Consider the following 12,392-nt stretch of genomic DNA (forward strand, 5'->3'; position numbering starts at 1 on the left):
GTGCGCAGCCTCAGCGCCTCCCTTCACTCCCTGCAGCCCCCAGAGGGCCAGCCAAGTGCATTACTGCACACCTCGGAGCAGAGGTCAAGCACCTTGGCGCTCCTGAGTCTCGCATGGCAGCTGCTGCTTGTTCTCGCTTTTGTTGTGAAAACACAAACAAACTGACTCAGTGTGAGCTACATGAGACACGAAGACAGTCCCCAGAGCAGGGTCCCCTAACTCCAGGAGGCAATAAAATGTCATAATGGAAAATGGAGACATATGAAAGTCAGGGAGACCGAGGCTCCAACCTCACTCCAATCTGTCTTCCACTTGACAAGCTGGTTTGCCTCCATCAAGGCTCCTAAACCCTGGGAGCCTTGCTTTCCTCATTAGCAGAATGGGCACACAAACATCAACATGATTTCATCGTTGGATGAATTTAAAAAGAAAACAGAGGTACCTAGCACGATGCCTGGCACCCAGGAGGTACTTAATACTTTCGTCCCCTTTCCCCTTTAATAGCATCATAAATTAATCAGAATCCAAATAACTAGAACCTTTGATGAACCAATTCCTTTTTCTTCCCTTAGGCCCTCCAGTCTTAGATTCCAAGTAGTGAGAGAAACAAACAGATACTAGGGATTTATTCAAAAAGGCAATGCCAGGCAGGGCCCTGGGGTCAGCTCCTCCTGTACCTTCTGCAGCTGCAGAACCATGTGACGGGCACCCAGGCTCTCAGCCTGACCTCGAGGCCAGAGGAGACCACAAAGGGTGCAATTACTCCACAAGGCAGGCAAGCAGGTCCCATGGCATTTTCCACAACAAGGGCTCACACAGAATGGGGTCTCTGTTTAACCCTCTGTTAACCTGAAAAGCCACTTAAGCAGAACAGCCTCTTCCCTGGGCAAGTATAGGCCCTAGAACCATCCCACCATTTACACAACTCGCTCGTTCCGAACCGGCTCAACACACTCCTCTGTTATGGGGTTGGAAGAGGCGAAGAACAAACTTAAGTCGCTGCCAGGTCATGCCCTCATGTTGCCAAAAACAACAAACACTGTGACCCTCTGCAGCGGTGCAGCAGAGTGGGTTGGGCACTCATCGCAGGAAGAAAAATCCTTTTGGCAAGGTGTTCAAACCATATTTGCAAAGTGGGTGGAGCAGAAAGTCAGAAAAAAGCCTTTGCAAAGTCATGTCCCTTTGCACCTTCGGGTAGGTGCCTGCACTCTCCTGCTCAGGGTCAGCAACAGGAGGGAAGGAGGTGTTCCACCCTCCGCCTGCTTCCAACCTGACCAGAGACAGGGCCAGACATGGAGGAAACCCTAAGAGTAGTGCGTACTTACTTTTCCCCCACTGGGGGAAGGTCCTGATGAGGGTGAGAGTGTTTGCAGAAAGCCCCGGACTAAGGCTCCCCCAATTAGAGCATCCTTCCCACCTGCTGTGGGAGACCTGCCTGCCCGGGAGAGGGGAGCTCAAATCCAGTGCATGAGCACAGGGCCAGGATCAGGGAAACAGTGTGGGAGAGAGACCGACAAGGGGTCAAAACCTGGCTCCATTTAGCAGCTACATGACCCTGGACTGATCACCTAATCTTTTCTGGGCTTGCTGTGAAATTCTCATAAAATAACCAACCCTGGCATCATGCAGATGCTCAGTAAGTGCGTGTTATTTGTCCCCTCTCCCTGACGAGGTTTCTTGTCTGCAAACAAGGGACATTGGTACCTCACTCACATCATGGTTGCAAGGATTATAGGAGATGACATTAAGTAAAGAGATGGAGCTTTCTGCCAAACAGTTAAGTTGGCTTGCATACTTCACAAATGTCAACGTCTTCACACTCACACACAGCCGGGGAACTGCTCTAGATTAAAGGAGTCTAAAGAGACATAACAACTAAATATGATGTGTGACCCTTGAGGGGAGGGTATAGGTCAGTGGTAGAGTGCATGCTTAGCATGCATGAGGTCCTGGGTTCGATCCCTAGTAACTCCATTTAAAAAAAAAAAAAAAAAAAGAACAGATGTGTGACCCTTGACTGGATCCTTATTTAGAAGGAAAAAAAGCTGTAAGAAGTGTTGTTGGGACAATTGGGGAGATGCTGGGAATGTCCAGTAATCATGTGAAATTCCCAGAGTCCGATGATGCTGCCACGGCTGGGTGGGGCCAAGTCCTGATCTTCAGAAACACACGCTGAAGTATTTAGGAGGAAGTGTTCTGATATTGGGAGACTTACCCTCAAATGATTGAAAAAAACAACAAAAAATACACACAGAGGGAGAAACAAATGCGGTAAGATGTTAACAATCTGCCACCATGAAAAGGGAATCTGAGTCTTGCAACTTCCTACCATTTTGCAATTTCTCAAACCAGAAAGTTGAGAAATAAAAGCAGCCGTGCCAAGGCCTCAGTGCTTGACCCCTCCCTCCTCCCTGCATGCCTTGGCAGCTGGAGCGGACACACGTGACTGCAGGACCCTTACCCGGCTGCAGCACCCTGATCTCCAGCAGGTTGGAGGTCCTCTCAGCCAGCCGCGTCCAGGTGTTGTTGTAGTTCCTCCGCCACAGCTCCGCCACGCACTGGTACTTGCCCGCCTCCGTGTCACTGGCTCGGCTGATGCTCAGGCGGACGTTGTTGCTGGACTCAGCCTTCTCGATGGCCGTTCGGGTCCGGAAGCTGGAGGACCTGTCCCCCCACTGGACCCCTCCGTCCCGGGTGAAGGTCACGAGGTCATGGAACTCGATCGTGCCCACCGGCTGGAACCGCCACGTCACAGACACAGGGACCCGGGACGGGTAGTGGGGTTTGATGATGCACTGCAGGTCAAAGGAGTCACTGTAGGTCACCCCCGGTGTGCGGGAGATGGCGGTCACTGCGAAGCCTGTTTCTGGAAAGAGAGCAGAGAGACTCAGGCCAGAGGCGACACTTGGCTTTCTCAGGGTGCTTCGGCATGGTGATGGGGCTCCCGGCAAAGCTGGCAGCACAGAGCAAAGCTCACACATGGGTCTCTTTTGATGCCCAGGCCAGTATTACTTTTGCTAGCACACTGATACACAAACCCAGGAGTTGATAGGACCCACAGAAAGTGGCCGGCAACAACAGCAAACCCTCTCTGATGAAAACCGCACATGGATTTGTGACGAAACCCACATGTGGATTTGTGTTGCATCAGCTCCCTCGAAAGGACTGAGTACATGTAGGCAGCGCCATTCCTGGAAATCTTAGGATTCTAGGCTGAAACAGGAGAAAAAAGCCCAAAGGCCGATTTCCACCACCACATGTGAGGCAGACACATCCCTCCCACCCCTCTGCCCCACTGCCTCCTCTGCCTGGCCCGCCAGTGCACCGGGGCTGGAGAAGGGGAGGTGGGGGAGCAGGTGCCTGTGCTCCCCGGGCTGGGCAGCGCGGGCTTGCTCACCAGCCCCTCTCACCTCCTCAAGGAGTCCAGGGAACAAAGGCAGCAAGGGACCCACAGCAGGAGGGGTCTGGGTGGGAGGGGCTCTGCAGGTGAGGCTCTCCATATCACAGAGTCTCTGATCCCTAACACTGACTCCTCAGTGTGAGCGGTCAGAGTCCCTCAAGCCTTGAAACGACTTACTGTTGACACACTGGTTATGATCACAAGACTGTGAGCAGCCAGTATTTCCTGAGAGTGATCTATGTGCCGGGCATGGGGCCAACGCTTTGCTTTCAGTCTGCTTCACTGCATCTTCAAAGCCACCTTGCAGGACAGGCAGGCTTATCACCCTTTCTTACAGATGAGGAAACTGAGGCCCAGAGAGGGAAAATGAACTGCTCATTGTCAAGCTGCCAGCAAATGGCAGTCAGGCTACAAATGTGCATGTGACTGATTCCAGGGGCCTTATTACGTTGCTTTACTCTTGGGAAGCCTAAGGCAGTGCTTAAAGGCAAAGACCCTGAAGACAGATCCCCAACTTTGATACCTTCTAGCTGTGTGACATCAAGCAAGATACTTAACTTCTCTCTGCCTCTATGTCCCCATCTGTAAAATGGGTCCTTGTGAAGATTAAATGAGTTAGTATTTATAAAATACTTGGACTAGTACCTGGCACACAGTATATACTGTATTTTGTTAAATATGGAATTTGTTACCAAAAACACACACACACACAAAATAGACATAAAGGAAAGTATTTTAAACTCCACAGGTAAAAGACAAGGCACAGAATGAACTTTTTGGTAGAATCAGGTCTGAGCCCTTTGGTAATCCCTGGCTGTGGAAACCACATACGGCGGGTATGAAAAAGAATCAGAGGATATTTACCGGATACTGTAAAATTACTTCTAGAGAAACAGTCCTGGACTAAGTCTTAACCACTCCTCAGCCACTTCTAGCCTCACAGGATGGAAACGACAACCATTGTTGGATGCCCAGAACTTTCCCCACTGGTTCCATTCCCACACGTCCTCACTGGGTGCTGAGCAGAGGGGCTGAGCTGACCAGGGAACTCAACCACTGGACGAAGTTTCAAGAGACAGAAATCTGAGCTGTGTGGTTAGTGCAGAAAACAGGTCAATCCTTGGGATCAAGCTTTTGGAAAGTAAATGTAATTCTAATCTGGGGGTGGGTGGTGATAAAGGACTTTGTTGAGGGCAAAACCACTTGAGGCTGCCATCTCTACTGGGGTGTGTCCAAAAGCCCCACCAGCCATACCTGTGAGGATGGTGGCAACATGGACGCACGGGGTGGGGTGCAAAGTCACTGAGGACAACTGATGTCATAGTCTCTTGATAAACAGGAAGACAATGTGACAAGTTACCTTCCCAGCAAAGTAGCAGACTGGTCTTTCAAAATTTAATATACTGATTCTATTAGGCAGATAAATGTCGATAGAAGCGTCTTTACCCTATAAGAAGCAAATCTAACATTCTCAAGGTTTTAGCAAATCTCGAGGTATCTTTTAATTTCATGCTAATGAAGAAATGGCTTTCTTAAGGACAATACTTACAGAGGAAAAGATAAAAACACAGATTAAAAAAAAATTAAGATGGATTGCTGGTTTCCTGGGCTCAGACTGTGGGTCTGTCATTTAAAAGCTATACCCCTGAGAAAAGAGTCAACCTGTCTCACTAGTCTCCTTGTAAAATCACAGTGTTCACCTGTAGGCTAGGTGAGGATTTCAAGGGACAATTAAGTGTAAGTGTTTATCAGCCAGGAACATAGTAAATGCTAAATAAATGGCAAAAGGTGATTTCCTTGCCCTTTCTTTGCCCTTCTCTCAATTTTTCAGGGGGGCTGAGCCCCTGGGCAGGAGAGGCTGGGGGGCAGGAGGGAGAGGATTTGTTCTGGCTCTTCCAGGCCAATTTTGGCAGTGGCCACGTTCCTCCACCTGGGGCCACTGCTCCCTGGCCAGAATTCTTACAACTTCACTCCTACCACCCAGACTCAGGAGTAGTAAAAGCGCCCAGCTGTCCCCCGTACCCAGGGGCCCACCAGGTTGAACCATTGTTGGTTCATTTAACCCCATCCACATTTCCCTAAGCCTTCTTCAATTAAACCCTTTGGAAGGTGCCATCTGTTTCCTGCCAGGTTTCCTTTTGTGAATGAAAAACGTTGCCTGCCATGTCAGTAAACAAAGGATGCTACAGCCAGGAAGCCATTACAGCCGCCCCTAAAGATGAGCCCTGAGGGAACTCAGGATGGAAACAAACGGGCTGCACTCTGCCAAGCCCTTGGCCACTGCAGCCACCCCCAACGGTGCACCTGGGGACTCAGGATGGGAAAGCACAGAATACTGGCCCTAGATAGCTAAGGTGCCTATCAAAGGAATGACATCAATGAGCTCAGACTCTTGCATCGTCCCATACACAGAAAAGTCCTTAACTTGAGACATCTGCTTTTCTCTAATTAACAGTAATCTTCTAATGTTCTGTCTACCTGGTCTTTGTAGCAAAACCCCCTATATATCATGGCCTCTCCCTTATCTCTGTGGAGCAGTCTCTCAGAGCTACCTGAGAGGCTGTCTCCCATGCTTGAAGTCCTCAGAAAGTCCTCCAAATAAAACATATTTCTCAGCTTTTAGGTTGTGCATTTTTTTTTCAATCGACACTATAAGGGTCTTGACACGGGAGCATTTCCCCAACAGTCCCACCAAAAGACCCCGGAGCTTACTTACCGAGAGCCGTGATGGAGACAAGGGTGCTGGCCCGGCGCTCTCCAACGACCTGCCACTCGCCGTCCACTGCCCGCACCCATTCGGTCACATGGCATTCATACTGGCCCTCATCCTCCTTCCTGCTGTTGAAGATGCCCAGGCTGAACGAGTTGGGCTGCACCTGCTCCATCTGCACGCCCCCAAAGCTGCTGCGCTCCCAGTAGAACGTGCCGGGCTGCACGGTGCCGTCCCGGTCCAGCCACATGATATTGCTGCGGCGGTTCTGCCTGTCCACGAGCTGCCAGACGACGGAGAAGCGGCCCAGCGGCCGGCCCGCCGTGCGGACAGTGCAGGAGAGGTGCAGATTCTCCCCCTCCAGGACCACACTGGCATTGCTGGCCACCTCCACGGAGATGCTGCTCTCTGCGGAGAGGGAGAGAGTGCCACAGTGGGGATTTCTGGGCTCCGCTGCACCCTCCCCACAGATGTCACAGGAGGAGGGGTGCAAATGTCACCCTATTCAGGTACGGGGAAACTTAGAGGACACAAACACTCTGATGCTTGCTGCTGCAAGCCCTGGCTGGTTCTGGGCATCACTCCCCATGATTGTAGATCTGATAACCTAGGAGGCCCTTTGCTGTGTGCAAAGATAACGTGCGGGATAATGAGGGTCTCAGACCTGAGACTGAACCAGAACCTAAGAAATACAACACCACGGCATTATGCTTAGGGCATAGAGCAATTTATCCAGTATAGTTGGCCCTCCACATCCTAGGGTTCCACATCCATGGATTCAACTAATCATGGATAAAAAAAAAATCTTGCAGAAAGTTCTGAAAAGCAAAGCCTGAATTTGCCTTGTGCTGGCAACTATTTACATAGCCTTTACATTTATTAGGTGTTATAAGTAATCTAGAGATGACATATGTAGGTTATTTGCAAATCTGATGCCATTTTATATAAGGGACTTGAGCATTTATGGACTTGGGGATCTGCGGGAGGTCCTGGAATCAATCTCCTGCGGACACCTAGGGACCAATTGTGACGTGTTCAGCTGGGGCTCAAGGATATTCAACTTGTGTTTTCAGTAAGTAGAATAACTTGAAAATTCTACTTCACTAAGTCTTCCCACCATTCAGGGCTACAGCAGTTGAATAAAAGCTAAACATCCATACGTGTCATTTCAGTCCTTCAGGGCAACATTAGGATGTAGAAAACAAAATGACAGGAAGGATCTGGAAGGTAACATGCTTGCTTGAGTGTGGATAATGATGGAGCATCGATGGTCTTGGTTCACAGAGTGTGGTGGGGGGGCGAGCTTCCATATCATTAACACACAAGTACAGCGGGTGGAGAGGGTATATAGCTCAGTGGTAGAGTGTGTGCTTAGCATGCGTGAGGTCCTGGGTTCAATCCCCAGCACCTCCATTAAAAAAACAAAAAAAAACAGAGCATCGGCCCAAAGCCAGTGGTTCGCCCCCATGCGGTCCACCTTCAGCCCTGGGGCTCCACTGCTCTCAACCCTGAAACTTTCTGCCAGTCACAGTTATGGATAAGGATTCTATTTCCTTTGCTACTCACTTAGCTCTATGAACTTGCTCAGTGGAATTATTTAAATTCTACATGCCTTCTTCTATAAGATTAGGGAGATTATTATTTACATTGTGCAGTTTTTTTAAGATTAAAAAGTAAATGAAATATCTATAAATCATCTAAAATGCAGGTTTGCAAAAACTGGTCCACATGATCATAATTAACTTGACTATTCCCGCTAACTTTGTATTTATAAATATTGTGGATAGTCTAATTGATCTTAATTATCGATATATTATTTTGTATGATTATCTACACTGAATTCAAAAAAGCCCATAAATATAAAAGAACAGAAAGTACCTGAACTAATTTGGCTCCAATTTTCTATGTGAAACACATACAACAATTTTAAATCAATCAATCAAATCCCAGATTAAGAGGCACACCCAGTTACTGAGCAGGGAGCCACCCGTTCCCATGACCATGCGTCTTAATCAACTTTCCTCCCCGGGGTTTCCCCACAGGCAGAGCCAGGCAAAGATGAGCACTGAGTCCCAGCAGGTCACTCTTGCCTCGGTGAACACGTCTGCCACCTACTCTAGATTGGCCTGCTTCACATGGAAAAAAATCCGGACAGGGCAGGGAAGAGGAATTCTCCGAGGAGCCATACCAGGCTGATTCACAGAGTTGATTAAGACTCCTGATTAGCTACCCCTAAAGCCCGAGTGGCTCATAACGGGGATCTGGAGGCAGGCAGACCCGGCTCCAGGCTCAGGTCTCCTGTTCTAACCCTGCAGCCCCGGGGTTCTTGGTTACCACACCCAAGCCTCCATCTCTTATGTGCAAAATGGAGACACTAACAGTTCCTACTTCTTAGGGTTGTGCCACTGACAGCATTAGGTGGGGTAATTCTTTTTCATCATCACTGTTAATAATAATATTCCTCTGTAGATTCAAGACTCATGAAGACTCCCGGCGTTATCAATTCAAAGTGAGGAATTAAAGAACTCCTGGTGGTTTCATGGGTGTCTATATCTATTAAAATTCATCAAACTGTACATTCAAAATATGTGTAGTCTACTATACAGGAACCATACCACAAGAAAGGTGTTTTTAAAAAGTCACCGATGGCTAGTGACTTAATCAATCATGCCTACATAATGGGACCTAAATAAAACCCCATAAACAACAAAATTGGGGGCGTTTCCAAGTTGGTGAACAGACACGGGCCAGGAGAGTGGTCTGTTCCTCGGGCACAGAGGCCCCTTCACGGGACCCATCTGGGCTACCTTCATCTGACTGTTCGTTTGCAGCCTTTACAATAAACTGTGATCGTAAGGGGAGCGCACAAAAAATAAAAAAATTAAAATAAAAAATAAAGAAGGGCAACTTCAGCATTAAGGGAAAAAAATCCCTTTGCTTGCCTTACTTGCAGGGCATCTTTCCCATCCCCTACTGTCACCCCAGTGGACTCCTCCGTAAGCCCGGCTTGCTTGTTATGAGGGCTGCTGTCTGGTGCTCTGCTGCTCGAGCAAGCCTGGAAAAACCACACAGCTGGTTGTGAAACAACGAGAAGAAAACCCATTCTGCAGCCCAGGCCAAGGCAAATACAGACGCAGCACCGCGCTGCCCATTAAGACTATTTACAAATGTTCCCAGGCCTGAGGAAAGGCAGCCAGCAATTTAAAACGCTCCGGATTGAGTAAAAACTAGGACAGAGCTAATGAGAATCTAAGTGCATGTTCACCAACGAAATTTCCAATCAGGAGGCTGATGATGTAGCAAGGGCTAAGCGCAGAGCAGTGGATCTGCAGTTAGAAGCAAATAATTCTAGTGCAATGCAAGCTCAACCAACAGAACCGGCTCAGCCCCGTCTCTGAACGGTGCTATGGCTTCTTCATTCATGGGGTGGATAGGCCATTGGCCCCTCCAGGGATTTGAGGGGTGGGAGCGAGATGATCAACGCAGAAGCACCTTGGGCTCTTGGGAGGAAAAGCGCCATGAAAATCCAAGTTTTTCTCATCACCATTACCGACGTGATCACTGTCGTTCTTTGGCAGACTTACCCAAGTGGCCTTGGGGCAGGATCTGGTGGTGCTGGGGGACTTTAACTACCCAGTTATCTGCTGGAAAAGCAATACAGCAGGCCACAGATCATCAAACAGGTTCTTGGAAGGGGACAGGGGAAATCTCTTAGCATAAGAAATAAGAGGAAGTACACAGTGTGGCTGCCCTCCACTGGGTCCTTACAAAACAATGAGGAATTAGTTGCAGATTTAAAAGTAGAGAGTCCGTGGTTAAGGCAAGCACAGGCCAACAGGAAAACAGCAGAGACAGTGGGCATCCAACTGGACAATTTCCATTCTACAAATACTCAGCAAGCACCTACTGTATGCAAAGCACCATGCTAGGCAATGCAGGGGGGAGAAGTCCAAGAAAGAAAAGGATTTCAAGATCATCAGGTGTGTGCATGAGAGAGATTTTTTTAAAAAAAAGAAGCACGAAAGAAAGTAATCTTGTTGGTGAGAAAAGAAAAAAGGGTGGCAAGACCCCGTGTCTGTTTTTTTTTTCTGCACACTTGAAGAGAACTATATTAAACATGTAGAAGTGTAAATAAAAATGTAAAGGGAATCATTACAGGGCTAAGAGAAAGATCAGCCTTCAGCAGTTGAGAAAAGGTTCAAGGTTAGTTTAAAAATTTCACCGTCTTGTTTAAAATCAGGGCATTGTAAGTGTTCTCTTTTTATTAAAAACAAAACTATGAGAGAACTGAGATGTTAATGAGAACATCCTGATACTATGGATGTTAAACCCAACATAAGCAAACACAGGCAGCCCCCCGAGTCCCCAGTCCTGACGTTACCCGCCCAGACACCACCAGCCACAAGGAGGCAGAGAGCCTGCCTGAGCAGCCTTGGAAATAGTCTACGCTCTAGGAAGATGGGAGAGGTCCCATCCACTGACTTTTAAAAACCCAGTTTCAGCAGAGGAGAGACAATTAGGGAAATGCCAATCCTTATACCCCTAAAACCCAGACAATGAACCTTTTTAAATAATGCACTTTATGATTTAAAATTGTTCCATAAAAGACCAACCCTCTTAAGTGAGATTTCAAGACAGGCATCCACCCACTTCTTCTGGGACTTAATCCCCACACAGGAGCAAACAGCTGCCCTGGATTGCTGGTTTGCCTCCAAGCTGAGCTGGCACTGCTGGGTGTTTACATAGGGCCGTGAGCGCTTGGCTCTGCTGGGCCCCTCTCCAGCCTGCAAACCCACAGCTCACGCTCTGCCTATGGGGAGGGCTGCTAAGCGTGGGCAGGTGAGCTGGAGAAAGGAGAGCGGGTAACGGGTTTTCTCTGCCAGCTCTGACCAAACCCTGGAGTTCCACCTGCCCTGCCCTCTCCTCCCCATAGCCCTTCTTCTCTGCCCCGACTTCTCTGAAATGACGCTAGCTGTTGAAACAGCCCAGCGGGAGGAGAAGGAGGAAGCAGCACCTCTCTCCACTTACTGATGGGGAGGACGATGATGGGGATGTTCTTGGGACGCTTGCTCTCCTTGTCGATGAACTCCCCAGTGACTGTCTTCTCTCTCTCTGTCACACGACAGTTGTACTTGCCACTGTCCTCCTGGCGGAGGTGGTAGATCTTCAGCACAAAGACGCTGTCGCTCTCCTTGGCCACTTTGAGCTGGCCCCGGGCTTCCCGATGGGTGAACTCACTGTTGAGGACTGGCACGGCATTAGGGCCCATGCTGGCAATGAGTGAGCTGTTGAAAGCCCAGGAGACGGCAAAGTAGCGGTCAGGAATGTTCTGCGCCTCCAGGATGCATCTGAACTCCACTGGCTCACCCACCGTGTACAGCCGCTTCTCCGTTTCCAGCCGAACGGTGAACTCTTTGTCTGAGAAAACAAATAAAACATACACGTCCTGGGTGAACACAGGCCTAAGCTCTCCAAACTGTGTCAGCAAATTCCCTCTACCCGTGCCTTCTTACAAAGCTAACTACTGGGAAGGCACTTCTGCACTTGTCTTGAGAGAAAAATCCAATTCACACCCTGGGGATCTGAGACCCAGAAAAACCCTTGAATATCACAGAAAAAAACTCAAAGGTAGTAGATCCAGACAGTCAAAGGGGCTTGTTACCTGACAGGAAAATGGGGCTCTGTCTGCAGCATGTAACGCCCTAGGTTAGACTCCCGGAGGTCAGTAAGCAGTATCACTCCCAATGTCACTTACACGGCAGATTATGAAGGTCCCGCCTTCATCTACATGCCCAAAACTCCAGTTAAGCACCAGGATTACAAATATTTTCGGCAAGTATTGTAGGACTTACCCTGCTGAGATTTGTGAGACAAAATTATACAGTGGCCTAGGTGCTGACCCCAACCCTAATAAATACTCAGAGAAAAAAAATAGAGAGAAATATGTTCTCCCCCTCCATGTAAATACTAGAAATAAGACACAGGTAAGACAATGCCTAACAACACTGTGTAGGAAAAGTGAAAACTAATGTCTTCTCACTAGTCCATCACCTGTCAGATTAGCCTCTAGAAAGATGGAGTGGGCAAGTACCTACATCCAGGTGACCTCTGAAATGGTGAACCCAAGCACCCCTCAAAGGGCCGGGGGTTTAACCAGGCAGTAGGGGCAGGTGATCAGAGAATGGCTCATCACCGCTACACACCCATACACACCACGTAACGGTGCACAGTGACTGCCAACGCCAAGAGACGGTTATCATATCTCACAGGCACCCACGGCAG

The 12,392-nt window shown here is 48.6% G+C and overlaps 1 protein-coding gene across 2 annotated transcripts in view; it reads right to left on the bottom strand.

Annotated features, from left to right (window-relative positions):
- Window positions 1-12,392, bottom strand: part of IGSF3 (immunoglobulin superfamily member 3) — a 96,763-nt gene that overhangs the window by 23,476 nt on the left and 60,895 nt on the right. Inside the window, exons 5-8 of one of the 2 annotated variants that reach the window (XM_031457890.2) lie at window positions 11,139-11,528; window positions 9,695-9,754; window positions 6,117-6,518; window positions 2,462-2,866 (exon numbers count right to left, since the gene is read on the bottom strand). In XM_031457890.2, coding sequence (XP_031313750.1) covers window positions 2,462-2,866; window positions 6,117-6,518; window positions 9,695-9,754; window positions 11,139-11,528 — 1,257 coding nt within the window. The remainder of the gene's footprint in view (window positions 1-2,461; window positions 2,867-6,116; window positions 6,519-9,694; window positions 9,755-11,138; window positions 11,529-12,392) is intronic. The other variant, XM_031457891.2, reaches the window with a different exon arrangement.

Source organism: Camelus dromedarius, chromosome 9, assembly GCF_036321535.1.
Source record: "Camelus dromedarius isolate mCamDro1 chromosome 9, mCamDro1.pat, whole genome shotgun sequence".
Lineage (NCBI taxonomy): Eukaryota > Metazoa > Chordata > Mammalia > Artiodactyla > Camelidae > Camelus > Camelus dromedarius.